This window comes from Alnus glutinosa, chromosome 8 (genome assembly GCF_958979055.1).
Source record: "Alnus glutinosa chromosome 8, dhAlnGlut1.1, whole genome shotgun sequence".
NCBI lineage: Eukaryota > Viridiplantae > Streptophyta > Magnoliopsida > Fagales > Betulaceae > Alnus > Alnus glutinosa.
Genome location: NC_084893.1, coordinates 29,281,131 through 29,309,033, shown reverse-complemented (window position 1 = coordinate 29,309,033; position 27,903 = coordinate 29,281,131). Strand labels below are relative to the sequence as shown.

Genomic DNA, 27,903 nt, shown 5'->3' with positions numbered 1-27,903 from the left:
CATTTCTTTTTTAAGGGTAAGTTGCAGACTTATATTTCTTGGTGTTACTATTTTGAGTCTCTCCAAAATGAATAAATAAAAGGGGCAGTTTTCCTCGAGTTGAAGAAAACTCCTCTAATTCAGTTTATGAAATTGACTTCTGTCCTTAAGCACTTGGCTCTCAAAATTCATGTAAGAATCACATACATATGTTAGTTTGGAAGAAAATTTTGTCCACTAAAAAGATTCTACCTTTCAGATGGCAATTTAGAAACAAAATACACCAGATCTCACTACTTACAATATACTGAAGCTCGCATAAAACAAAGTTCTTCAATGTTCTTACTCTTTTACCATAAAATGCATTGCAGGCAAAGCGTAATTATGGATAAGATCAATTGAATCAGCAAAGTCTCAATGCAATTCCAAAGTTTCAACCAACACTGACAATAATCTAAATTATAGTGAGAAATATACAAAGTGGCAACAACAAAAACAGCAAGGTCAAGGTCACCTCCCGAAACATTTCATTACTGAAGAGGTGAAGGCAGATGAGAGGAATTTCATCCCAGCAGATCCACCAGGAAAGTATGAAATAGCATAGTACATGAGGGCAAGAACCTGCAAGTTCCACAGAAACATCAAATTTCATTATTCAATTGGGTAATTCAATATCTTCTATTTAAAAGTTAATTATTGATTGATAGAACTGAGATCAACATATATTATTTCTCCAGTGGATAATAGATAAGAAAATAAGAATGAATCAAGAACACCCAAAACATTTGCACATCTACTTCAGTAAAGCAATGGTGAAAAGATAGCCAACAATTACAGGATTGCAAGAACTACAACAATCCAAATTCCAAAGACCCAGTAAGAAAAATAATACAGAAAAGAAAAAAAAGGAAGCATGAAAGTTGATACCTGTATCACAGAGAAGAGCACAGAGAGTACGTAGCTGTGAAGCACCATGGAAACATATATGGTAGCGACCATACTTCCTATAAATCCCAATGTTAAAGGAAGTCTCTGCATAAGTAATGACAAAAAATAAAGCATCAGGCAAGCATCTTCATATTTAGCTGATAGTCTTTCACACATCAGAAGACCATGTTGCAAAAGTAAATAAAATCTCTATCTAAATTTAGCAAAGATACCTCCTTTGATGACATGTGGGCAAGCTGATTTGTTGGACCCCTGAGTGCAAAGAATGAACCAATGATAAAGCTACACCCAAGGGTAAAGCATATAGCAAATTTCTGGGGCATCAGCACCATGACTGGAAGGAACATGGTAAATGCGATGAAAACAAAGAAAACCCCCGTAGCCAGAAACAAACCGAAGTACATAAGTGCTTTTCCTGAAGGGACATTACTAGTGGCAGACTGTAGGTTTCCAGGTAGATCTCTCACTCCTTTAGAAACCCTGAACAAGTATCAAACAGAGAAATGACTACAAAAGAACAAAAATTAACATATTCCCAAGTTTCCACTAAAGAAAACCTAATCAGTTTGAGCTTTTAATTTAAGATCCTGCCCAATTGTTCTTTCACCATTTTGTAGCCACACCTGATTTATTTGATTCATATAAAAATGAGACAATAGTTCTAGCCTCTAGATTGAGCAGAGAAGAAAACAAGACATCTTTCCTTTATACAAATTCTAAAGTCGCATCCTATATCCCATAACGTGAAAAAGAATTCACATTACAACTTAAGCATGGTTGTTTACAGGATTTGGGATACAGATCACAAATAAAGTGAAAGACACGGAGAGCATATATGATTGAAACTCTTCACTAATATCATGTTGAACAAAATATAAAAAATGCACACCGCACATGTTACAGAAATGGAAAAACAAAGCATACATATCACTTCAGCCCAATTAGGATCCCATCAGCAGAAATTGAATTCCACCCAGATCTTTGGAAAAGACTTCCACCAAACCTCTTGAGTTGATAGAAGTAGACAGCCGTACATACTCCTCACTGCATCACTCATTAAATGACCATCCACATGGGTGTATATGATTCTTTTCTTCAAGTACTGGGCTATTGGCAATAAGATATGTTACCTAATAATTATAGAGCATCTCCATATGTTCAGGACGACAAATTCAAACTTGTAAAAGAAGTCTTTGACCAGTAATTCACAATGAATGATCACCCATTGCTTGGCAGTGCACCATATCAGCAATGCTTTGCTTTAACTCTTCCATGTAACTGAGTAATGGGTGGTCAATGAGATATAGTAGATCAGAAATGCAAAGTATATCCTGGCAGTCTTCATTGCAATAACTCAACATATCAAGGCTACTACTTGAATTATAGTGAGACACAGGCATGGGCAACTCTTGAGAGCAGTGTCTTGGTGAGCATGTCTTAACATCCACATATTTTTTTTTTTTTTGATGAATAATTCAGATCTTGGTGAGCATGTCTTAACATCCACATAAAGTGACTCAAAGCACCTAATCTAAATTTAACCTTCTGACATCATACAAATCACCTTCTCACAAAAGACATATACCCTTTAGAATCTACATGTTGGCAATTTGGCACCACCTTTCATTCAACTTCAAATTAGATTCATAGTGCATCAGCTAGCCTAGCTCCCAACACGCTCCTTCAAATAGGTAGCACATACTTTATCTGCAGTCAGTGTTAACATGTGAAAATTAGCAATTACGACTCTAGGTTGGTGTGATGGCCCCACGAGTCAAGGCCAATTAAGGTTTCCAGGATTTCTTTTAACTCCTTAGAGGAAAGCCCACTATATTTGCAACTTATGTAATTAAAGTATATGTTATACATTGCTATTACTATAGGTCCACAATCAGTCCTTCAGGCAGTGGCAGGAATGGATTCAAGTAAAATTGATTCGTTCTATGTGAAAAATAGATATCCCTTAAACATAGGGGAAAATGCAAAATCAGTCCCTATAGTTACACCAATTTGCAATAAGCTCCATGTGATATAAAAATTTGTTGAGAGTATGCAAAAATAACAAATATGTCCTTGCACCCAATTTCCCCAAATGCTTTATGCAAACTAAAAATGTCACATCAGCACCAAATCAAATTATGACACATGTCACCCAAAAAAAAAATTAAAATTTAAAATATATTGAAAAAAATGGAAGAGTTGGTGGCTCGACCACCCCAATGGGCATAGGGATGATTAGGCCAACCCCTCTAGCCGGCCTGGGGGTGGTTCGCCCCCATGGCCATTGCAGGTAGTTCGACCACCCCTTCTGAGCATATCTTGGGGTGGTTCGGCTACCCTCAATTTTTATTTTTTGGCCATTTAGGGGTGGCCGAACTACCCCCAATGGCCATGGGGGCGGTTCAGCCACCCACAAGTATGCTCAAAGGGGATAGCTAAACCACCCCCATGGCCTTAGGGTTGGTTTGACCACCCCACCATTTGGCCAAAGTGAGCCACCCCCTCTTCCATTTTTTTAATTTTTTATATTTTAAAGTTTTTATATTTTATAAATTTATATATTTTTTACTATGGGTGACATGCACCATAATTTGATTGGTTTTAACGTGGCATTTGACTGTTTCCATAAAAACTTTGGACAAAAGTTGGGTGTAGAGACCAATTTGTTATTTTTGCATACCAAAGTGAGCGCTCAGCAAATTTTTATATCGCATGGAGCTTATTTCAAATCAGTGTAACCACATAAACTAATTTTGCATGATAAATGGCCCAAATCACCAAATTCAAGCAATGGATGGCCCAGATCGTGACAAGAAGTTTTTTTTAAATTTTTTTTTGGATGTGTTGGTGGCTATTAGGGTGGCCCCAAATGGTCATTTGGGGGTGGCCAAACCACCCCCTTGGCAGTGGTCGAACCACTCCCTTTAGCCACCCCCAATGGATGGATTTGGGTGGTTGAACCACCCCCTTGACAAATGGGGGTGGTGCAGCCACTTGCAATGGCCGGTTTAGGAATCGTTGAACTACCCCGTTGGCCAAAGAGGGGGCGACCAAACCACTTCCCTTGGCCAAGGGGGAGGGGGGGTTTTAACCACTCCCAATTGCAGGTTTGGGGGTGCCCAAGCCAGCCGCCCCAAAAGTTACCAAGCACCCCTCCTTTTCTTCTTCTTCTTTAAAAAAAAAAAAAATTAAAAAAAAAAAAAAAACAAAATTACTGTCACGATCTGGGCCGTCCATTTGAACCCAGATAAAATGTATTGCACCGGAGACGGCCCAAGTAAAATGTACTGCACCTGATCTCAATCTGATACAGAAAGCTTATTTCGTTGTGCAAAACCAGAATCTAGTACACTCTTCTAAACTCTTTCCATACTTCGGCCAGATCCCTCTATGACAATTATTTTGGACTGACTCATGTCATTCAATAACACTAGCTCCCTCCATCAAAAAGCAAGCTCAGAATTAACTTAAATGCACCTAATCAAAAACATTAAGCCCAAACCCAGCAAAATGAAACTTCATAATCTAGAAAAGCACTTGGTTCTACAACCTTACAGTGCACAAAATCAAATACCCACAATCAGATCCACACACACCCATAATCAAAATCACTTGGACATATTTTTAGTCACCCACTGGCCACTATGCCCTAAACTCCACTGATGATTAAAACCAAAAAGCCAGATCCATCTATGCATACCCATACATAAGTATATTACTTTCCTATATTAATTCACCCATATTCACACAACACAAAGTAAAAAAATCAGACAACCCTAATAAATGTATAACTTCAGAGACTGTCACATTTTCATACTACCCAAAACGCTTAATTCAACCAAACAAAGCAAGAAAAGTAAAGAGAAAAACCAAAAGAAGGGCTTAATTCAGAAATCAGAGGCTTACACACTGAAAGTGCCAGTGACGGTGTCGTTCGCGGACCTGACCGCAGATTCGAGATCGAAGCCCAACCCCAAATCGGAGCTTTCCTCGGAAGCTTGCGTAGCCGCGTAGGAATTCCAATCCGCTAGCAGAGACGACGAGGGCTTCTGCTGCTCATCGCCGTTAGTGCTCCCCAAGAACCATCCTTGCGCCATTTTCTGCATTGTGTTGTTTTTTTCTTTTTTCTTTTCTCAGCTCCCAAACACCCTTTACCTCCCAAGCTTTCCAGTAAAATTTAATTCTGAAAAAAGAAAACGTTTTTCATTTTTCAAAATTGTGATATTGTGTCGCGGTCTCTGTCTCTCGGATATTGTCGCAAAGAAAGGCTTCGGAACTAAGCGAAAGGCTTGGAAATTAAGCAAAGGCATACTACGTACGCCGTTGTTTTGGGTCAAATCTTACTATGTTTATTTTTTTCCTTTTTTCCACATAAGTTAAGAATATCCAAAAAAAAATATATATATATATATATATTAATATAGTTGATACATAATTTTATTTACATTTCGGCTGAAACTGTCCCGGTTATACTTTCTTCGTAAAAAAATCATTTGCCAAGAGGCAGGTTTAATATTATTTAGTAAATTATTATATTATTCTCTTATAATTGGATAAAGAGCAGTAAAAATTAGTCTTTAAATCAACATATATAAATAAAATTAATATTTAATTTTTATTATCGCGCAATCACAGTTGTATAGCAATTTACTCATACAACTTGATGAGTTGTACTATCATGACATCCTAGTTATATAGCAGTCTACACATATAAATAGCATTACTCATATAATTTAATGATATAGCAATAAAAATCAGCATTTAGATTAGTATTTAAAAAAAATAAAAAATTAATAACTAATTTTTATTGCCACATCGTCCTAATTATATGACAGTCGTATAACAGTTTATTAAATATAAATATAATTACTTTTTAATGAAATCATACTGCTAAATTGTTAGTAATGTTAGAGATCACTCTTTTGTCACTCGTGTTTCTAAAAAAATAATATAACTTTTAAAATTATCATTAAACTTGTAATTAATCACTATTTAATTTTGATTAAATTATGATTTTAAAATCATCATCGAACACTATCGCTCGTGAAATACACTACTCATAACACATTAGCACATAAATTGGCACATTGCTTGAATCTATTCTTCAACAACGATCAACTAAATTCCCCATTTGAGATGACAAATGTTCGACGGCTTGGAAGATCCAAATAAAATAATAAGGAGCTAAAAAGCTTCAGTGCTGCCTCCCCGAAAGAAAATTGAATCTTCACAAAAGAATTGAACATAGTATCCAAAAAGAACTCATGTTACTTTCAGGAGCTGGACCTCAAATACCAAAGGCTCATTTGCATGGGACAGAAGGCTGCGTCGAGGACCAAACTGCAACCAACAGCCATATATGTAACAACATTACATTAAATCCATGTACAATATGAACTCTTTTCCTTTATGTCTTTGTAACATTATGAAAGAAAATGCAATAGGGTGGGGGCTTTCCATAAAAGAGATGCCAACGAGGGCAAAGCAAGTAGATTAGGGTCTCTAGCAATGTGAGCAGCAATTGTGAAAAAAGTTCATATGAAACTCACATGTTCAAATAAATTTTGGGTTGTTCAGCTATCAACCCAGACACGTGAATCTCATAGAAACTCTCATCTTTGCTATTCAAATTGCTAACAATTCGGACAGCAAAATTGCTGAAAATGTCTATCTAAAGCAAAATAGTCCATTTAACGACAAACAAAAAGCTCCAGATATTTAACAAAAGAATAAAAACAGATAAAGTAAAAGTGTAACCTCTTCAGGAATTGGCTTCAGGTTTTCATTAATGTATCCCAAAGAAGGAGGTATCAAAGCTCTTCTTTTTCCTGAAAATGAAACCCATGGAAATGCTAGTAATTTCTTTATCTTAACCAAATTGATAGCAAGAGGCAGGGATTTGCTAACATATAAAATGAATACAAACTATTTAAACTCTTCTTTAGTGTTAAAGATCTAGGACAGAAATGCATACAGACTCCTAACAAATTCCTAAGCAAATCCTAACTCCTATTTGTTAAAGAAAATCAACTACTGTTAAAATGAACTAATCCTAATCAACCACTAAACTAAAGAACCGTGCAAACTCTTCACTTTTGGACTATTCGGCGGCTGGGCTCCATTTTGGACTTCTAACAGAATGGTGGTTAAGTAATTTACCAGCCTAATCTACTAGTAAGAGAATAGTGTAGAGGAACATTGGGTGAAATTAAGAATCAAAAAGCAGTCAGAAACCCAGTGATAAGGGGACATTGCAATACCTCCTACCCTCATGCCAATCAGAACCTCCTCCAAGCCCTTTATAATCTGTCAGGAGAAGCAACTTATGTGTTATATATGACTTACCTGATTACATGCTTGCAAAAAGTAAATAAATAAACAATTAGGGCGCAAGCTAGCAGTGATTCTAATAAATATTTGAAAGGAATGTATGGAGATACTTGGAACTTTCTCCTGATTCTAAACAATGCGCTTGAGATCAATGATTTTGTAATTTTACCTCTATAACGTGTAGGATTACTAAATTGATCTTCTTCTTCTTCTTATTTTCCCCCTTTTTAATGTAGCATCCATGGAAGAATAGGAAAAGTCACAATAAATGTTTGCGCCAAAAAATTCTTGAGCAAAGTCAAGAAGTAGATATAAGGGACTTTCAATTGACATGCACTGATTCACTGAACATGAATGGAGATAGCAACAACAAGAAGTGAAAAGGCGGTTTGGGAAGGAGACTAAAAGGAATGTGGTAGGATTAGAGGTGAAGGATCTGATATCACATAATTCACCTGAAGCAGTCACTTAACGAAGATTACATTATTCACCTGGACTATTATTAAAGCGATAATGATGGTAGCGATAAAAAGAAGTGGTGTTAATTCCACCAATGGCAGCATGAAGATGATGATCACGAATGGTTGTTCAAATAATAAATAATGATCTCAAAAATTCCATACTCTCTTTCTTTTCTTCTTCTTGCATTCTCTTTTTAGCATAAGGAAGGACACTCTTGTTTCACTACACCATGTCCTAGTTCTCAGTAGGAAAAAGAAAGTGGCAGTTTAGTCAAGACTAGAGGATCTCCATAAACCATATTCTCAAAATATTTAGGCCTCTACAAATGAAACAAGAACAAACCTGATTCTCATCCAAAGGAAGTGTAATTGGTTTGCTTTCTCCATTGAATTGATCCACAGTACTACAAAAGGCACGAGTTCAAAAAAGAGATCATAGAAGTTGGTCAGATCAACTAGTATAAGTGAAAGAAAGAAAAAACTGGATACTACTTTTATTCAATGTAACTATACATGAAATTTTACAATGTTTTGACTTTGGGATCATTAATTTTAGAAATCAAGACTCATGTCCTCTACAGTAATTTCAAATTACCTGTGAACAAAATAGCCATTTGTACGTCTGCATACATAATTAACTTCAACTAGATCTCCTTCACGGGCTTCGGGTCCTTCCCCTTCAACAATCTCTAGAAAAGGGAAATCAGAATGTTAGTGCATAATTCAGGAATAAATAAATGTTCAACATCCCTGTTGTGTTGACAGCATGATGTTAGGGAATCAGTTCCATATACAAATTAATGTTCTGTTTAGGAAACATTAGATGACTGTCAACAGTTGAAGTAAATACCCCTCTTAAAAGGTCATCCATTTCGGGAAGTATGAAGAAGACACAGGAGATGTGAGCCAATATATCATTATCAAAAGATTCAGTGTAATTGACACTATCATCTAAGCTGTTCTTCCAAACAAAAATATCAATTACACTGAATATCTTTCTCAATCATAAATAATGTTGGATCTTTCTAATTTTATACCTTGAATTTTCACGCCACTGGCTAGCTTGAAGGTCCTGGATGCTTCAAATCCCAAATAATAATCACATATGAGAACTCATACAGTTTTAAAGAAGGAAATCTCATGACAAACTTCTGCCTTCCAAGCTTGAGAATAAGATTCAAGTTTATATGTATGTGTATGTAAAAGAAGAAGAAAAAAATCATTGAACACATAAAATATTTCACCGAATAACTTCAGGTTCCTTCGTCTCTGGCATTGGTGCAGCAATACCAGGATAAACACATAATAGGATGGGGTTGAACCCCATAAACTGCAAAAGCAGCCTTCTTGGCAATCTTTTCACAGTTAGTGAGGGAAATCTGTCATGCACATTTTTAGCCAAAGCATTCTTGGGTTGTTCACTCTCTATACAGCTGGTAAATGAAAAAGAAAACATGGTTAAGAGATATACTACTCAAAAGAAAGGTTTTTATTGTTTTTCTAAATGATATTGAAATATAAAGACCGTTCCAAAACATAATACCATGCGAATATCATACACTGTGACCTTGTATCTGCTACCATATGTTTTTGCAAAAGGTCAGTAACCTCAAGTTGATGTTTTATGGCATAAAAGGCTCAACAGAACTGCTATCAATTTGGTCAGAATTCTCACCCAGTTAACGGACAACATTCGATTTTACTTACTGGTGATTTCTTCCCACCTCTTTTCAAACCAACGTGAGGGTACCATTGTTAGAATGCCTTCAATATTCTTTTAACAGCTAAGAATTACATACATAATCAACACAATAGACATAAATATGCAGCACACCCAGATGCCAAATGAATACAAATTTAACCCCTATCTTTACAGATCCCTAATAAAATTCCCATTAGACCAACAAAGAACAAAGCATACCCAAATGACAAATGGCCTTTGTTCAAACCCCTACAGGCTACAGCCAGAAATTCCAAAAAAACAATGAACAAAAAATTCTCCTGCCACTAAATTTGATAAACTAAAACGGTAATAATGACATCTGAGTTCTAGTTATGTATGAATACCATAGCTTACAATACACTACTGCATGAATAGCTGAATATTTGTCTATAACTACAACAACACAACTATGATTACTGAATGCTAATAAAAATAACAAAAAGAACAAAGCTAAGTTTATACCTTGGAGATATGGAAGCAGCACATGGGAAATGAGAAAAGGTTTGGAATGGAAGAGCTCCCATTTTGAATAGAATGCGAACTGGCAGTTTCAGAAGTTCTTGGTTACGGATAAGTAGATGGACAGGGTATATATCATGGACCTTTGTGTGGAAGTGGAACTCCTGGGACCCATAAAGATGCAAATCTAGACCGGCCCTTTATTTACTGATGAGTGATGGCCAATGAATTTGTGCCACGTCGGGATGGCGAGTGGGACATTCTACGTGTCGAGACTTTTGCTTTTGCAGCTTTTGATAACCCTCGCAAGTCACAACACCAATGGTCGCTTTTGAAACAAGACTGATAACGATCGAGTGCTGCAGAAGTTCACCCAAGCGATAAAGGTTGGCTTTTTAACGTGGAGGATATGAGCTTGAGTACAGTTTAGGATTGTCGGATTCGCGTCGGTTTCTGTTAAATAGATAAAATGGTCATAGAAAAATCACCCGTTTTGGAGGGACAAGGATGCTCTCCAATTCTGAAGAGGAGCCGAATAAGGCTAATAGTTTAGGTGGGGAGGTACATTTGTCATTTTATATTTTATATATATATATATTTGAAGTTCAAGGCAGGGCTTATTTGATAGTTCACCCAAATACTTCATTGTAATAGCCTTTCAAAAAAGTTAAACATTTGTAATGTTTCGTACCAATGAATCTAAGCTTATGCTTGTAATTGTCAGAATCCCTATATATATATATATATATATTGATAATTTTACCCTTCCATTTCAACACACTGGCAACCGGAGAGAAATGATTGGAGATGATCCAAATGCGTTTTGGAGAGGATTGGGACGGATAAGGATTTAGGACAATTACATACCGAATTACTAGTAATTTCAACAAGTAATATAAGATATCACATATGGACCTACTTATTCATATAAATTTTGGACTGTCTAATTATTTATTCGGACAAGCTGATTTTATATAAAATTTCTCACATTACATGCCCCAATTACTACTAATTCGGAATAGATAATTGTTGTGGATCTCTATTCATTATAAACACTTCGATGCATAAGCCAATAAATCTATTATGAGCGAAAACTTTTGAGAGAGAATGAAATAGTGATAATACTTAACTTTGGGAGAGACTCTTACGTGCCTAATTACTCAAAATGTAACGGATAGATAAGGGTAATTCGAAGAATTCTAATACTTCTCAAATTAACTAAAGAGTCGAATATTAATAATCTTTATTTATTCATCAACTCAATAGATTTATATAAATTTACAAATAAATGTTATAACTATTAATAAAGATAATACACAACTATTTACTATCCCTTTATTCCCAGCTTAAAGATAAACTCTAATAGATAAATAATAACTAAATAACAAAGATACATAATAACCAAATAACAAAGATACATGACTGCTTGTAAAGTCTTTTGTTTTCATCCGTTATCTCATTTGATACGTAACAAAGACGATCATTTGATACTTGTCATGTAACGGGTTAGAGTTGTCAAATTGTTTTCATGAACGGGGTGCTTAAATAGTGCTTAAGTAAATTTATTGTATCAACAAGTAGTATTGGCCATTACTTCACTGTTATTAATCTATGTGATTAGTTTATTACTATAATAGTATTTTCATATGTTACGATCGTTAAATCATCATTTATTTATCTTAAATTGGGAGCTAAACGACGAATTCAAGACTTTTACCTTAATATTATATTAAATTACTATTTATTCAAAATATTTAAGCTGTTAAAAAATAATAAATTTAATTATTTAATTAATATTTTAACCCTTATTAAGCTAAAGCACATGTTTTACAATAAAGTCTAGCCTACACACATATCAGGCTAATTTATGTTCTAATAGTTTAGAGTGTTTATGTAAGACATATTATTAAATATTTTCCCCAAAACTATTTTCTTGTTTTGCCCAGTATTGAAAACTAAATAGAACCCATTTGATTTATTAAAAACTAGCACTTAACAATTACATCATATATATATATATATATAACATTTGTTTTAAAAATGTATGATATATGGTAGAAAATCATCCCAAAATGTGGTAAAATTTAATTGTAGTTTGTTATTTGAAAAAAAATCACAAGCCTAAAACTATCATTATTTTGACACTCAGACCACCAAATTTTAAAATGCGACACTTGAACCCTTCAAATCATTACCTGTTACAAACTATACACTATGTTAGCATTTGACATTAAATTGAATGAAAAAACATCGCACGTGTGCCACATTCGATTTTATTATTATTATTTTGTTTACTTAAGCTTCTCATATTGCTCCTTAAAATTATTAACAATAAAAACAACAAAAAATATGAAGGTGTGACACCGTAACCGAACTACCTTCGTAATATATGGCCAGAGTTTAATCACCCTTTATTTTATTTAAGAGATACTCAAATCACTCCCCCAAAATGGTAAAAGAGGCGACCGAATTATTTTATTTAAACAAGGAAGTGGTCGAACCACCACTCGTAGTTGAGGAGTTGTTCAATCGTCTCTTAAGTATTATTATTATTATTATTATTATTTTAATAATTATAAATAGCATTTTGAAAAGTAGCGGTTTGACGCACATAGAATTATTATTTTTTTGTCCATTTTAACACTAAAATGCTGTCGGAACTACTCGCACACAAAACAATGAGGATTCCTTATTGTTAAATATACAACTCACACAAGTAATGACAAACATTCAATGAAGACATGAAGAAATATTAATAATTGAAAATAATAATAATGAAATAGTTGAAGAGATCTCACAATATATTGAATATAAAACGTTAGAAAATGTATAGTAAAATAGGAGGTAAATAGTTGTAACCATTTATAATTGTAGTAAAAGTTGAATGATTGTGTAGTTGTTATAAATATCAATATAATGATCCCACAATATTCATGGAGAGAAATGTGTAGTTTTAAAATCTGACACTTATAATTTATTTAAAGTTGTATTTGAGTCGTTTCATTCATCGAACATGAAAAATGCTACACATTAAAAATATGACATTTAAATAATGACAATTGAATATATTTTTATCAGGTTATTATACTTTATGCCGTATAAAAACTTTGAACAAAAACTATATTTTGATTTAGTAAAGAAGAAATGTCTATTTAAAAGTGAATAAAAAACCATTTGAAATGATTTTTTTTTTTTTTGTTATTTCGATAACATGTCATATATTTAATATGTAACATTTTTCTTATCATTCGATGTAAAACATAATTAAAATTTACATAATTTTAGAATTTAAAATTTATTTAAAATTGTAGTCGCCGAATAAACTCCTCCCGTGCCAGGAGTCAACTCCGAAACCACCCCGCATCCACAAACCGTCCGATATTTTCTTCTAAGTTAAGAATAAAAATTAAAAAAAAAAAAAAAAATAGAAAAGAAGGATCTAGATATCCTCATTCCTCGCTTTGCTCTTTGCCTATCAAATTTTTTTTTTTTTTTTAAAAAAAAAAAAAAGAAGAAAAAGAAATAGATGCCCAACAAACTCCTCCCGTGCCACGAGTCAACTACGAAACCACCCCGCACCCACAAACCGTCCGATATTTTCTTCAAAGTTAAAAATAAAAATTAAAAAAAAAAATAGAAAAGAAGGATCTAGATATCCCGCTTCGCACTTTGCCTATCAAAGACTAAAGTTAAAAAAAAATAACAATAATAAAAAAGAAAAAGAAATAGAAGGATCTAGAAACCCTAGCAAAGCCTCCTATATATAACCTCGCTTGGCCCTCTGCCTTAACACTACATCCTACGCTCTTTAATTCTCCCAGAGACTCTCCACTTTTCTTATTCTACCAGTTTCTAGGGTTTTCACTGAGAGAGATGGCGGAGACAGAGACGTTTGCCTTCCAGGCGGAGATCAACCAGTTGTTGAGTCTCATCATCAACACCTTCTACAGCAATAAGGAGATCTTCCTTCGCGAGCTCATCAGCAACGCCTCCGATGTACGTATTTTTCTCAATCTCCGTGTTTCTTTTTTTGTTCGAAACGTTCAGGATCTTTTTGGTTGAATGTCAGCTCGTATCGTTTCGTTTCGATTTAGTTCTATGGATTCTCTGATCTCTTTGATAGTCGTGGTTTAGTTATCAGTTTATAATCTACGAGTTCGGTTTTTCTTTTCGTATATTTTTTCGATCTGTTCAACATGTTCTCTGTTCTCGTTGGCTATTTCGATACCCTAAATCCGTAGATTGTGGACTTGCTGTTAAATTTGTGGTTTGTACTTTTTCGAATTTGTTTATGTGCTCTTTGTGTTAGAACAGTAGTCTGGATCCACTATCCACTCCGTTGGAAACATTAGGGCACTTTTCGAATTCGTTATTTGCTGAGCTAATATTTGGAAAATTATAGAATACTTTCAAGGATTTTTATTTGCTGCATTGTTCTGTTTTGCAATTCAATTATTCGCGTGCTTTGTTAATTTTAGTATTAATGGAAGTTATTGGGAATTTGTTAAGAGTTTTTTAGCCGTGGAACGGTGTAGTGATACTGCTACGGTTTAGTGACACTGCTATTACGTAGCCTTGTATATGCATCTGCTGTAATTTTCAGGGATTGATTTTGAGAATTATACAGTAGAATAGTTTTGATGTCATTCACACAAGGTTTAGATCTGTGCTTAGGTTTCTCGCACATGTTTTTATATACGTGCTTTTTTCGTTGTCTAAAACGTTGAATATGTCTTTTTGGTTTTGGTCATAGAAATACATCACTTTGTTTTCTCCAAATTTCGTTTCCTGGTTTACGAAAATAGGATGTTATGCAGTTGATTGAGGTGCTTGGTGAGGTGGTTGTACCTCGTGTGGCACTGTGTAGGTTATTGTTGAAAGTTATTAATTATATTTTAACATTGTAGTGTTTATAGTTGTGGCTCTCTGCACTTTGTCTACATGTTATTTTATAGTCCGCGTTCTGCTAAGACAGCCATTCTAAGTGTGCCTTTGCATTCGTAACCTAATTCTGAATCTTTCACTCCTGACTATGTTTAGGCTCTGGACAAGATCCGATTTGAGAGCTTGACTGACAAGAGCAAGCTAGAGTCTCAACCTGATCTCTTCATCCACATTATCCCTGATAAGACAAACAACAGCCTGACCATCATTGACAGTGGTATTGGCATGACCAAAGCTGGTAAGTTGTAGCATGAGTTTGCAGCCAATAATATATTCATGGAGTTTTCACTCTATATGGTTTTTCTCACTTTTTTTTTTTTTTGTAATTTGTGTATGTGCAGATTTGGTGAACAATCTGGGTACCATTGCCAGGTCTGGAACCAAGGAATTCATGGAAGCGCTTGCTGCTGGTGCTGATGTGAGTATGATTGGACAGTTTGGTGTTGGTTTCTACTCAGCTTACCTTGTTGCTGAGAAGGTCATTGTCACCTCAAAGCACAATGACGATGAGCAATATATCTGGGAATCCCAAGCTGGTGGGTCATTCACTGTTACCCGAGATCCTGGTGAGAGCATTGGCAGGGGTACAAAGATTACTCTGTACCTCAAGGAAGACCAGCTTGAGTACCTTGAGGAGCGACGGCTCAAGGATTTGATTAAGAAGCATTCTGAGTTTATTAGCTACCCAATTTCTCTCTGGATTGAGAAGACCACTGAGAAGGAAGTTTCTGATGATGAAGATGAGGAAGAGAAGAAGGATGAGGAAGGAAAGGTTGAGGAAGTTGATGAAGAGAAGGAGAAAGAAGAGAAGAAAAAGAAGAAGATCAAGGAGGTGTCCCATGAGTGGTCCTTGGTGAACAAGCAAAAGCCCATTTGGATGAGGAAGACTGAGGAGATCTCCAAGGAAGAGTATGCTGCATTCTACAAGAGCCTTACTAATGACTGGGAAGAACACTTGGCTGTGAAGCACTTCTCAGTTGAGGGCCAGCTGGAGTTCAAGGCTATCCTCTTTGTTCCTAAGAGGGCACCTTTTGATCTCTTTGACACAAGGAAGAAGCCCAATAACATTAAGTTGTATGTTCGCCGAGTTTTTATCATGGACAATTGTGAGGAGCTGATCCCAGAATACCTTGGTTTTGTTAAGGGTATTGTGGATTCTGAGGACCTTCCTCTCAACATTTCAAGAGAAATGCTTCAGCAGAACAAAATCCTCAAGGTTATCCGCAAGAACTTGGTCAAGAAATGCCTTGACATGTTTTTTGAGATTGCTGAGAACAAAGAAGATTACAACAAGTTCTACGAGTCCTTCTCTAAGAACCTCAAGCTCGGTATCCATGAGGATTCACAGAACAAAACAAAGCTTGCTGAGCTCCTCCGTTACCACTCCACCAAGAGTGGTGATGAGTTGACCAGTCTTAAGGACTATGTGACCAGGATGAAGGAGGGCCAGAGTGATATCTATTACATCACCGGTGAAAGCAAGAAGGCTGTAGAGAACTCCCCATTCCTTGAGAAGCTGAAAAAGAAGGGTTACGAGGTTCTTTTCATGGTAGATGCTATTGATGAGTATGCTGTTGGCCAGCTCAAGGAATTTGAGGGCAAGAAACTTGTCTCAGCTACCAAGGAAGGCCTCAAGCTTGATGAGAGTGAAGACGAGAAGAAAAGGAAGGAAGAACTGAAGGAGAAGTTTGAGGGACTTTGCAAGGTGATCAAGGATGTGTTGGGTGACAAGGTTGAGAAGGTTGTGGTTTCTGATCGTGTTGTTGATTCTCCCTGCTGTTTGGTGACCGGGGAGTATGGTTGGACCGCCAATATGGAGAGAATCATGAAGGCCCAGGCCTTGAGGGACAGCAGCATGGCCGGGTACATGTCCAGCAAGAAGACTATGGAGATCAACCCCGAGAACCCCATTATGGATGAGCTCAGGAAGAGGGCTGATGCTGACAAGAACGACAAATCCGTGAAGGACCTGGTTCTCTTGCTCTTCGAGACTGCTCTTCTCACCTCTGGCTTCAGCCTGGACGAGCCCAACACTTTTGGCAACAGAATCCACAGGATGCTGAAGCTTGGTTTGAGCATTGATGAGGAAGCTGGTGATGGCGATGCTGACATGCCCGCACTGGAGGAAGCTGATGCTGATGCTGAGGGCAGCAAGATGGAGGAAGTTGATTAAATTGACCACCCCCTTTGACGTGATTTAGTTTCTTTTTATCTTTATCTTATTAGTATCCTTTACATATATTTTCTGTTCTGAACAATTTTTGCCAAGTCCTTCGGGATTATGTGTGTTTGGAATTTTACAGTTCTGATGATGATTTTAGCTGCTATAAATGCCTAGTTTTTTTTTTTTTTTTTGAAGTTTTTTTTTTTAAATTTTGATCTCTTAAGTTAGTGATCTGATCCTAACTATTATTAGGACGACATTTATTCCTTTTGACCGTTTGCCTTGGGGAAGTAGTGTCAATTTACCCCTGGCGTGACTTTGAAGGAGAATCGTGGACTCGTTCATCAGAGACCACAGTACCCGGCCCCATGCCCCTTAATCATGTGAAATGCTTTAGACTTTCTACGTGTAAAATTGAAAGTTTGAATGTTCTTGTTTGCTTGTCGTCCACTTAAGGAATCATGCCACCGGAGAATCATCTTAAATATTTTTACCCGATGGGCACGGTGGGGTAGTTGGAATCTATTCGTTGCTTCTGTTTATTAGAAAGACGATGGAATGGATTGCTAGTAACAGCCAGAATATCTCCTTTCTGGTTTTGGTATATGGCAAAAGCAATAATAGGAAAGGAGGAGCCTAGATGGTTAATCTCTTTACGTTATTAGGGACTATTAATCAAGGCTCTGCAGAACTCACGCGGAGGGTGGGTAGGGTTGGAGCGGAGCTTACGTGTCAAACAATACTACAATATGAATAACAAGATTCATGTTTTAGAACCTTTTTGAAAACCGACTGTACACAAGGATTTCCTTCTTGTTTATAGATCTTGTCAAAGATTATTGAGGTCTTTGATGATTCTAAACCGGATCTGCAGAAAGCTGCCGTTTGTTCAAAGTTTCTCTTCTCGAGCCCAAAAAAAGAAAAAATAAATAAAAATTGCAGAGCTTCAAGACCACACCAGCACCAATTTTATCTCATCTGAAATCACACATAAATAGGAACAAAGATGCTGGAGACCCCTACTACTGCAAGCTGCAGAACAAGCCCGATACGTACCTGCTTGGTTTTTTTTTCAATCTCCAGCCGGCCCTCAACGTAGTCAGTTTGTTCACACACCCACCAAACCAGAAAGATGCTTGAGACCGTGAAGTACCTCCTCATCGGATCAGTCGGTGCGAGTGGCTAACAGCTCTAAGTCCGCTGAGAAAGCTACGAAAAGCTGCCCCACCCTGTGCTCCATCATCACAGGTAATGCTTGCTGTACATTGAGATATATAGAAAGTGTGCAGTGAGGGATCTTTCAATGGGAAGAGTGGCAATAGAGTTGGGGCCCTTGGGAGATGGGGGCTAGCTTGAGTTACCTTGAAGCTCTGCCTTCTTTTTTGGTTCTATGCTGTCTTTCTCTTAAAGATTTTCACTTTGGAGAAAGCAGGATGAAAGAAATTTTGGTTCGAGAAGAAGAAGAGAAGGGGGCAGTGCAGTGAAAAAATGTTAAAGAGGTTTCTCTAAGACGAGGTTATGCGGCCCCATTATTTATAATTTAGACAAGAAGCTTTTTACTTTTGTTTTTTTTCCACCTAAGAGCTTGAACAAACAGCGACATATTTGGTTTTGCTTAAACGTTTGCCTTCAGTGACGTCGTTTTTACTTAAATGAAGTAATATATAACCGCTAATTTTTATTACAAGAGATGTTCTGTTGTAAAAACGTAAAAAGCCGAATACTTTTTAAACCAATATCAGCAAGTCGCAAGATAGAAGCCCACATTATATTGCCAAGGAAGTGAAAATCCAGTCATTGAATACACACCACAAAAAATCCTCAAATAAACAATCAAAGCCAGAATGATATAAAAACTCTCTCGAGGCCTCATTACATATGTGAGGGCCATAGTGTCTACAAACAAACCAACCATAATTAAAAATGTCTCTACTGGTCTCACTGCAAATCTTGAATTTAGGTATCGTCCACTTGTGAATGGAACACAAAGCTTGGGAATGTTGTGGTGATGTCCCTGATCGAAGAAATGAAATAAATACTACTCAGAAATTTGGCATACATTGCTAAATATGAGTGACTAATAATGTTAAAAGACAAGGTAACTTCTGACAATTCATTCACATAATTTCAGTTGGAAAGGCATCACAAGTAAATCAGAAGTTGTAGGTATATAGCATCACCTGAAATGGAGAGGAGCCATTTTATAATCAGGATTTAATGTTGCGTGGCATTATCTACACCGTTTGATACAACAACATTAAATCCTAATGATGAAATGGCTCATATCCATTTCAAGTGAAATGAAGAGGAACCTTGTCCAACCCACCACAGGTCTGGAGTTCAATATTTGGAAGTATTTATGTTTGCAGCAGAATCACCAGTAAGAAACGACTTTTCGTTTGCTTACATGAGGTGACCCAAGAAAAGATTTCCAAAAGCCTGACCTAGGGCTAGTTATGTTTCGAGTGCAGACATAACGACCAAGACCAGTAAGAGTCACGTAAAAAAATTGTCACAAGTAACAATTCAATCATAGTGGAGAAGAAAAGGCAGACACTATATTCAGAACTTACTTCAGGTATTGTAGGGTCATGTTCTTCAGAAGGGATGGATGTCGCAAAACAAGGCTTCTCCACTCTTCCTTGTCAATCTTTCCGTCATGTTTTGTATCAGCTTCCTCAAAGGTCTGAAAATTACGCTCCAAAGTTATAGAGTAATACTTTTAACAATGTGCACACATTGTTGCAATGAACAAAGACAAGCCGTGGACCTCCCCAATGTGACAAGTGACAATGATAATGAACATTATCGCACAACATCGAGGTAATTAATAAAGTTAAGTGAGCACCTTGTCAATAATACTTTCTATAACATCATCCGAAAGATTCATCCCAGATTCAGCAAGTGTAGCCACTACCATTTGCTTCACCTAGAAAGAACATAGGAAATTTGAAAAATCAAATCTAGACTTCACAGAAATTACTCCTTTAAGGACAATATTACCTCCTGTCTCTCAATGAAACCTTGCTGCTTGAGATCGTATAGCTGAAAAGAAACTGGAAGAAGACAACATGGAATTAACATAAAGAAACAACTAGGCAGTAGTATAATTGAAAAATAAGGAAATGATTTCAAAATTCAATCTCATATGCCAATTCATCTACTCGAGATGGGGAAAAAAAATTACAAGGAAAACTCTATCAAATTCCAAATCACATACACTCAATCTTGTCATCAATTGGGGCATTTGGATGGAAAACAGAGAGAGCACGAGCAAACTCTTCAAAACCTAGTATTCCATTATGTTTTGTATCAAACAAGTCAAACACCTGCAATCAATGAGCAATACATAGACAACAGCTGAGTGTTTACATAACGGATGGATTGGATACTACTTATTGGACGGCTTAAACACTTGAAAGCAGGCTTTAATAGATGCAACAATAAACTAGTTTGTCAAGGAAAAAAAAAGGAGGTTACTCGATCGGCAAACAAGCTCTCTTTCTTGTTTGTTTTGAATAACGCCAATTGAAACTCCTCCTGCAACAAGGTATATGACACTATCAGAAAAGCTATAAAGTGAAAATGGAAAAGGAGGGATTATCAATTTCACATGAAGGAACAAGACCACAAACACATGTCCCCTCCAAATATGTAAACAAATATATGCCTAGAGCAGAAGTTGTCCAATGGCCTGTACAACTGTACAAGACACATACAAACCTTGTTAATCAGCCCATCATCAATCACGGCGCTGCTGATCTTCTTAAAGAGCTCATAAAGCGCCTCTATTTCACTTACACTGACTGCATCCATGTAAGAGAGATGACAATAATCTTCAGTAGAATGCTTTTATAGTTCTTTTGAGAAGAGGAGAAGGAATAGTTAATTAAAGACATTATAAGTACGTAAGATTCTATATCTGTTTTATTTAGTTCTACAAACTGAAAGCACAAAGTCAAACAATATAGAATCATAAAAGGTCCATTCTCAACTAAATGGCATTAATTACAAAGATAAGTACTCATCAGTTATCGTTCACATCCATTAGCTGCAATACATATTACAGATAATTAATGTCATGACAAACAAACAACAGGTTGATAGCATACACACTGTCTCCCTTGCAAGAAGTTCCGGATCTTCGAGGCCTCGTGATTGTTTATATAAATCAAGATCACAACACCGAGCTAGGGAAGCACCTAAATGCTTAAACCCCTGTATGCACTGCAACATGATATTTTCTGCAAATCAAAGCACTCCATACCTGTTTCAAGAGAGAAAACGGTTAAAAATTTTATTTAGGTCACTCTATTCAAGAAAGGCTCCATATGGAGGCAAAGACCAGAATCAACCTTTTAACCATTTCCAGCTTGTGCTATCCCTAGTCCAAATGCCAAAAGTTGTAGAAATACTGACCCAGAGATCTGTTTCCAGGAATGAAAGTAAAATGTTCAATGCCATCTGAGACAGCGAGATATCCTCAATCATACATGAAACATATAACTTCCAACAGCTGTAGAACAGCAGGACAAAGTGCCTCATATTTCAGTCAGGACATGGACATATCTAGTGATGTATAATGTGATTGTTGAATTATGGATTGAAGAAAGAAAAGCACTTAACACCCCGATAAATCGGGAAATCATTTTTTCTTTTCCTTTTTCTCATCTTTCCTTTTCTAGTTCGTGGAAGCATATATGTTTCTTTCTCAATTTTTTTTATTTTTTATTTTTTTTATTTTTTTAATGAGTATCAGAATATCATTAAAAAGCGCAAAATGCACAACCCACGTACACATGAAGTAAACACCTAACTAGAAAGAGAAAAAAGATCAAAAAACTCATGAAAACCAAGCACATTAGCAAAGTCTAAAGCATTAGTCCAAAGGTAAAGAGTATTGAAAAAGAAATACTTAAGTTCCACCACCGTCCTCTCATGGTCCATTTTTTTAAATAATTAATCGAAATATCATCAAAAGCGTAAGGCGTCCCAAGTACACAGGGAGTATATAAGAGAAACCACCAAGAAAGTAGGGGAAAAAACAACTATCATTTCTTTCCCGCCAAAGACACCACAAAAGACAAGACGACACTATCTTCCACGCTGTTACACTCTGAGGTCTGCCAAATATCCCTCTCAAACAGGCAAACAAGTTCACTACTTGTCTAAGCATAACTCAAGTCAGTTCAACTCGACTGAAAATAGAAGTCCACAAGGCAGTAGCAATCTCACAATGAATAAGAAGATGATTCAAAGACTACCCACTTCTCTAACACATACAACATCAATTGACTACAATGACATGCCGCTAACTTAGGTTATCCATGGTTCCATGGTGAGGATCTTCTCTAGGGTGGCTGAACAAGTAAAGAAGATCGCTCTCAAGGGGACATTACTCCGCCAAAAACTCTTGCAATGGAAGTGAGTGCCATTATGAGGAAAAAGGACGATTAGAAAGATCTAACTTCGAATAACCCTTTCTTAGAGAGGGCTCAACAAAGTTTGTCTTCACCTCCCTGTCTTAATCTAAGGGAGTACAATAAATTAAAAAACGAACCAAAGACGTCCATCTCCCTATCATGAGCCGCTTTGATTAACCAAGCGTTCCATTGAAGGGAACCACTAGAAAGCGCCACATGATTTGCTACGGAAGCATCCATAACATAAGCAATACTATATAAGTCTGAAAAGGCTTCCTTTAGGGCTTAATCCCCACACCATAGGTCATGCTGGAATCTAATCTTGATGCCATCTCCCACCTCAAATCTTATACGACTTGAAAACTCCCCCAAACCCCTTTCTAATACTTTTTTATATCACCATCCCATACGACCCATAAACCTCATTAGAACACCATCTACCCCAGGAGTTGCCATATTTAAAATCCACTATAACTCTGCACTAAGTCTCTCTCTCATGCACATAGCGCCAAAGCAACCTCCCAAAAGAGCACGATTGAACAACAAGAAGTTTTCCAGACCCCCAACCCTCTCTCTGACATCGGAAAACAAACCTTGAACCAACTTACCAGGTGAAATTTGAATTATTTACCTAGCCCACCCCATAAGAAATCTCATTGTAACTTCTCTATACGGTTGGCAACACCCACCGGAAGGGGGAAAAGAGACACGAAATACGGTTTTACTCTATTGATACAACTTCAATTATCTAAACTCAATTACCCAATTTATACTGCATTTTATGAACAAGAAAAGATCTGCGCACAAATACATGTTAGTGCATTTGTGTGGATAGGTAATCCTCTTGTATTCTTTCTTTAAGGCCAAAACGAAAGGAGGCATAACCAATTAAGACAAGGATTGTGTGAGAGAATACCCCAACCAAAAGCAGACTTGTGGATAGAAATATTATCTACATCAAAGTTACAAATTCTTGTAAATAATAGTGTCTATGGGTGTGCCCATGTTGATAACACTTAATCATACTTTAGTTTTGAATGACTGAGAGTAGTAATCAATGACTCACGAGGAATAAAATATATTTCTATCTGTTCAGTTGAAATCAACGGTCAAATAGTCATTCAGAATCATGACATAGAAGATAATAGAACACTCCTAAACATTGAAGTTGAAGGGTAAAAATGTGGTTTATCTAGGTTCAACTAAAACAACGAAAAAACCCGCATTTTTCTTTATTTACTCCACCAGAACCTAGAATACGGCATTATATGCCTAAGAACGCGTTAGTTGGATTTAATTATTGAAATTTGAGGCGTAATTCCACTGGTTAACAAAAATATGAACAATACGTTAACCACATATTCAGAATCCACTACTATTCAACTCCTAGAATCATCCATACCGATCTGGATACAAAAAACAAAAAAGAAAAAAAAAAAAGAAGAAGCACATCTATATGATCCGATCCGAGATCCGATCATCCAATTCCACAAGCGGCAAAAAAACCATAAATTTAACTTCACGCATTAATTCAATATTCTAAACTTTTTTCTGTGGACGATTTAAGCGAACTAAAACAGAAATAAACGAATTTTAACCAAATTTTCTTTCGTTTTTCCTCACCGTTTCTCGGCCGCCAAACGGTTGAGCATAAAAGAGAAAGCGCTCACCTCTGTTCACGAAGAGAGAAGGGAGAGCTCTGCGACGAGTTTATTGATTTTGATACCCTCTCCGTGCACCTCGCGGTGGTTCTATCAAATCCAAGAGCGAAGGTGACGACTGTGATGGAAAGTGCAGCTGGGAATTCGAAAAACCATACTAATTTTGTCGCCACGCGACATGAAGATGTTGATAGGAAAAAAATCATTTTGCCACAAGAAAGTTAAGTTAAACGGTGCCGTTCAGGAATCCCAAAACTGGCTTCCACTTGGTTGCTATGGTTTTGAACTTTTGATGTAATTTTATTTTATTTTTTTCTTCTACGTGGTATGAGGTCTTGACAAATAGTTTTTTTTTTTGGTGTGTTTTAATAACTTTTTAGGGTAAGACCCATTTTTTTTTTTTTTCCTAATCCTAAGAAATGATTACCCGCTTTTAAAAATATTTAAACTATTTGTCAAAACCTCAAATCAAGTGAAAAAAAAAAAAAGCATTTATCCTTTATTATTATTATTATTATTTTTTAGTGTTTATTTTTGGTAAAAAAAAAAATTGCTAGCTAATAGAACATGATTATAAGTTTAATAGTAAAATTGCAACTACAGGCGAAAATGGTTTACGTCTCTTAAAAGGTGTAACTCCTTCTCCGAAATTTGTTTTTCAATAGTACTAAAAATAACACTTTTACTTCACTGTTATTTTATTTTGCTAGCATGACAGTGTCAATAAACTTTTAAATTTTAGCTTAATAAATGATGATCTAGAAACTGATCAACACTGTCACTTTATCACATTACAGAGGATAAAAATATAATTTATAGCATTTTTCATTTGTTTCCTCCCTAATATCTTGTCTTAACCCCTTTTGGGGTCAATAGGTTTTTTTACCCTATATATATATAATTGTTGGTATTTTCAATTGGTTTTTAGTTGCAATGAAAAATTATTTTTGGTACAATACAAACAAAACAAATCATTTTCGATATAATATTAATGATTTCAACCAAACAATAGAATATATAATTAATTTTCATGAAAAAAAATTTCGATCGATAATATTTTCCCTCAAAAACCCAATTTACATTGAAAAAAAAAAAAAAAACCAACTTAATTGTACATTTGCTCATTGTCCATGTCAACGTGCATAATATAGATAAGGAGTTCGTTTGTGTACAATGGATCCAGATTTTGTAAATTTGGATTGGACCGATGATCACTTAAAAAATAGGGGTAATTACTTTTTCTTCCCATCAACTACCAGCCATTGTCAACATGCCTCCATGAACTGACACCTCGACCAAAAGAGAGCATCCAACTACCAATTTTACATACTTTGCCTCCCTCCGCAAAGGAATCCCTTCAACTTGGACGGAATATTCTATTTTTGGGCGTTAATTTTGGTTTAAAGACCAAAATGCCCTCCAACAGTAATTAATAAAAAAATATTAAAATTAATATGTTTAAAAAAGTTGAGGGCATTTATGTCATTTTTGAATTTGAGTTAGGGTATTTAAGTCTTTTTACGAATTAAACTGACGGAAGGGGGCAAAGTATGTAAAGTTGGTAGTTGGATGCTCTCTTTTGGTCGAGGTGTCAGTTCATGGGGCCATGTTGACAATGACTGGTAGTTGATAGGGGAAAAATGTAATTACCCCTAAAAAATATGAGAACTATAAAAATATGAGAACTATCAGAGTGGCGTCGGCATGTGGTTGGTAGGTTTTTTTTTTTTTTTTTTTTGAAGAGGGCTTGTATTGTCAACGAGAAGATTACAAACATAACTCAGAGTTGACTTCGACGGTTAATTTTAGCTCGAAGGAAAACAATAATGAAAAAACTTATATGAAAAAAGAGTCGTGTACCTTAATTAGGGAGAGTGGATTGTACGACTCTCTCGAACTATTTTGAACTCTCAATGAGCTTTATGTTAGGCTCTCTTAGACTCTTTTGGACTCTTGTAATAGTAGGCCTTTAATCCCATACTTATTTTCTGTATCCATCAATATACATACATTATAGATCATATTTCTAAATTACAAAAAAAAAAAATACATATATATATATCATAGTTCTGTATATATTCTTCATATATTATATTATGTATAAGTTTTTAAATTTCAACTACTATTGTCAAAGTAAATGATTGAGATTTGCCAGATCAGTATTTTTGTTTTTACCAACTTAGCATTCATTATTACCTCAATATTGACCACATTTTAAAATAATAAATACTTATGTAACAAAATTTAAACCCTTTAATTTGAGGGCAATCAGATTTTGATTCGCCACGAAAATATCATAATTAATTTTTATTATTGCATTATTTTAATTAATTATATGATAATCGTATATCAATTTACTAAATAATACATTTATGATATATGTTTATGTATATGTATTGGAACAATTAATCTATGTACAATCTTTGTCAGATCAACAAACCCTAATATTTTTCAGAAAGATGTGATTGCTACTTGAATTTATTTTTGAGGTACTTTTCATATTTAATAGACATTCTTATCTTTAATCAAATTCTAATGAACAGGCATGCATCTTTTTTCTTTTATCTTTGCTTGGCTTTCGCCTTCGGGACCATATTTCACTTTCTATGAATGAAGGATGACAAAAAGGTAGACCCTGCTGGAAAGGAATGAGATGTCATCAGATGGGCAAGCAGTCCCACGTTGGCACCTTCCCCCTTGCCAATGCCACGTAGGTAGTTCTCACTTTCTCATCCACATCAACCTCTTTCACCCGCAAGCCAATGGACCATGCCCTCAATTTGAATTTTTAAGTGAAAAAATATAAAAAGATAATTTTATTCTTATTTTCATAAATTTGACATAACCGGATAGGAAACACAATCATTAGACAATTTATTTTAATGTTAACATTTAATTTAATTTTGTTGATATATTGATGATACTATAATTAAGCCCAATTTTGTGGGAGGGGGGGGGGGTCCAGTTTTGCCTTGTGTTGGGTTTCAGGCAAGTCATCTTTGAGGCAAGGCTCCCCTTGCAATTCACTCTCAGCTGAGCAGTTTCCAGCATGTTGAGTTTAACCATGTATATCGGGAAGCCAAATGTGTGGCTCACAATTTAGCAAAGCTGGCTGTTTCTAGTTCGTTAGATCATGTTTGGGAGGATGACGTACTGTTCTTTGGCGGCTCGGCCGTTTGTACTTGCAGACCAACTTCATTAACATGAATCAATAAAAACTTTATATTCCAAAAAAAGTAAAAAAAGCTTTTGATGTTTTTTCGTTGGTTGGGGCCACTTCAGTGATTTTTTTCTTGTCTTGTAGGTGAGTTACCGTTCGGTTTGACTGTTCAAAAACTTGCTTTTGCATATATTATTAGATTTATGCAGAGTTCATTTGAATTTATGATTTAAAAAAAATGCAATTTTAAAAAATCTAATTAAATTTTTGGCAAAATCACAGTTTTTCCTACGAAATCAATAAAATAAAAATAAGTATAGAATTTTAGAATGATAACAAATTATTAAATTGACATTTATCTTTAAAGTACTTGATTTTTACATGCATTTTGAATAAGATTAATGTATGTCAGTTTAAAGATATGTTTGAGGCTACGATTTTGTAGTCAAAGTGTTATTTTAAATCAAATTGTAGAAAATGAATTGTTTGAGAATTGCGTTTTTAAAAAATTGTTATTTAAAAATTCAGAACACTATTTTTTCAAATCACATGCAATTGTGTACTTTTTTGAAAACACATAATTTTGAAGGCCAAATTGCGTTTTTGCTAAACGCTTAATTACGTTTTTAAAAATTATTTTTTCAAATCACA

The 27,903-nt window shown here is 35.6% G+C and overlaps 4 protein-coding genes across 6 annotated transcripts; 1 reads left to right on the top strand and 3 right to left on the bottom strand.

Moving 5' to 3' along the window:
* Positions 1-361: 361 nt before the first annotated feature.
* LOC133876445 (protein transport protein SFT2) lies at positions 362-5,242 on the bottom strand. The gene is made up of 4 exons (XM_062314726.1): positions 4,834-5,242; positions 1,140-1,407; positions 907-1,011; positions 362-600 (listed from the first exon to the last, which is right to left on the bottom strand). Exons 1-4 carry the CDS (start codon positions 5,031-5,033, stop codon positions 490-492), a joined length of 684 nt encoding a protein of 227 aa, XP_062170710.1. The 5' UTR covers positions 5,034-5,242; the 3' UTR covers positions 362-489.
* Positions 5,243-6,002: 760 nt separating this feature from the next.
* On the bottom strand, positions 6,003-10,216 carry LOC133875833 (peptidyl-prolyl cis-trans isomerase FKBP16-1, chloroplastic). 2 transcript variants are annotated; one of them, XM_062314075.1, is made up of 8 exons: positions 9,904-10,216; positions 8,963-9,151; positions 8,756-8,790; positions 8,314-8,407; positions 8,062-8,122; positions 7,188-7,233; positions 6,685-6,755; positions 6,003-6,267 (listed from the first exon to the last, which is right to left on the bottom strand). In XM_062314075.1, the coding sequence occupies exons 1-8, from the start codon at positions 9,963-9,965 to the stop codon at positions 6,190-6,192; spliced, it is 636 nt and encodes a 211-aa protein (XP_062170059.1). In that variant the 5' UTR covers positions 9,966-10,216; the 3' UTR covers positions 6,003-6,189. The 2 variants fall into 2 exon arrangements, with proteins under 2 accessions (XP_062170059.1, XP_062170060.1); XM_062314076.1 differs by lacking the exons at positions 6,003-6,267; positions 6,685-6,755 and having other exon boundaries at positions 7,187-7,480.
* A 3,376-nt stretch (positions 10,217-13,592) lies between these two features.
* Positions 13,593-17,196, top strand: LOC133875807 (heat shock cognate protein 80). Its single transcript, XM_062314042.1, has 3 exons — positions 13,593-13,896; positions 14,941-15,082; positions 15,186-17,196. Exons 1-3 carry the CDS (start codon positions 13,774-13,776, stop codon positions 17,015-17,017), a joined length of 2,097 nt encoding a protein of 698 aa, XP_062170026.1. The 5' UTR covers positions 13,593-13,773; the 3' UTR covers positions 17,018-17,196.
* A 1,550-nt stretch (positions 17,197-18,746) lies between these two features.
* On the bottom strand, positions 18,747-24,269 carry LOC133875975 (calcineurin B-like protein 3). Of its 2 annotated transcripts, none has more exons than XM_062314266.1 (10): positions 24,055-24,269; positions 21,364-21,435; positions 21,121-21,275; positions 20,732-20,814; positions 20,489-20,548; positions 20,229-20,337; positions 20,012-20,064; positions 19,857-19,937; positions 19,582-19,694; positions 18,747-19,022 (listed from the first exon to the last, which is right to left on the bottom strand). In XM_062314266.1, exons 3-10 carry the CDS (start codon positions 21,242-21,244, stop codon positions 18,965-18,967), a joined length of 681 nt encoding a protein of 226 aa, XP_062170250.1. In that variant the 5' UTR covers positions 21,245-21,275; positions 21,364-21,435; positions 24,055-24,269; the 3' UTR covers positions 18,747-18,964. The 2 variants fall into 2 exon arrangements, with proteins under 2 accessions (XP_062170250.1, XP_062170249.1); XM_062314265.1 differs by having other exon boundaries at positions 24,102-24,268.
* Between the last annotated feature and the right edge of the window lie 3,634 nt (positions 24,270-27,903).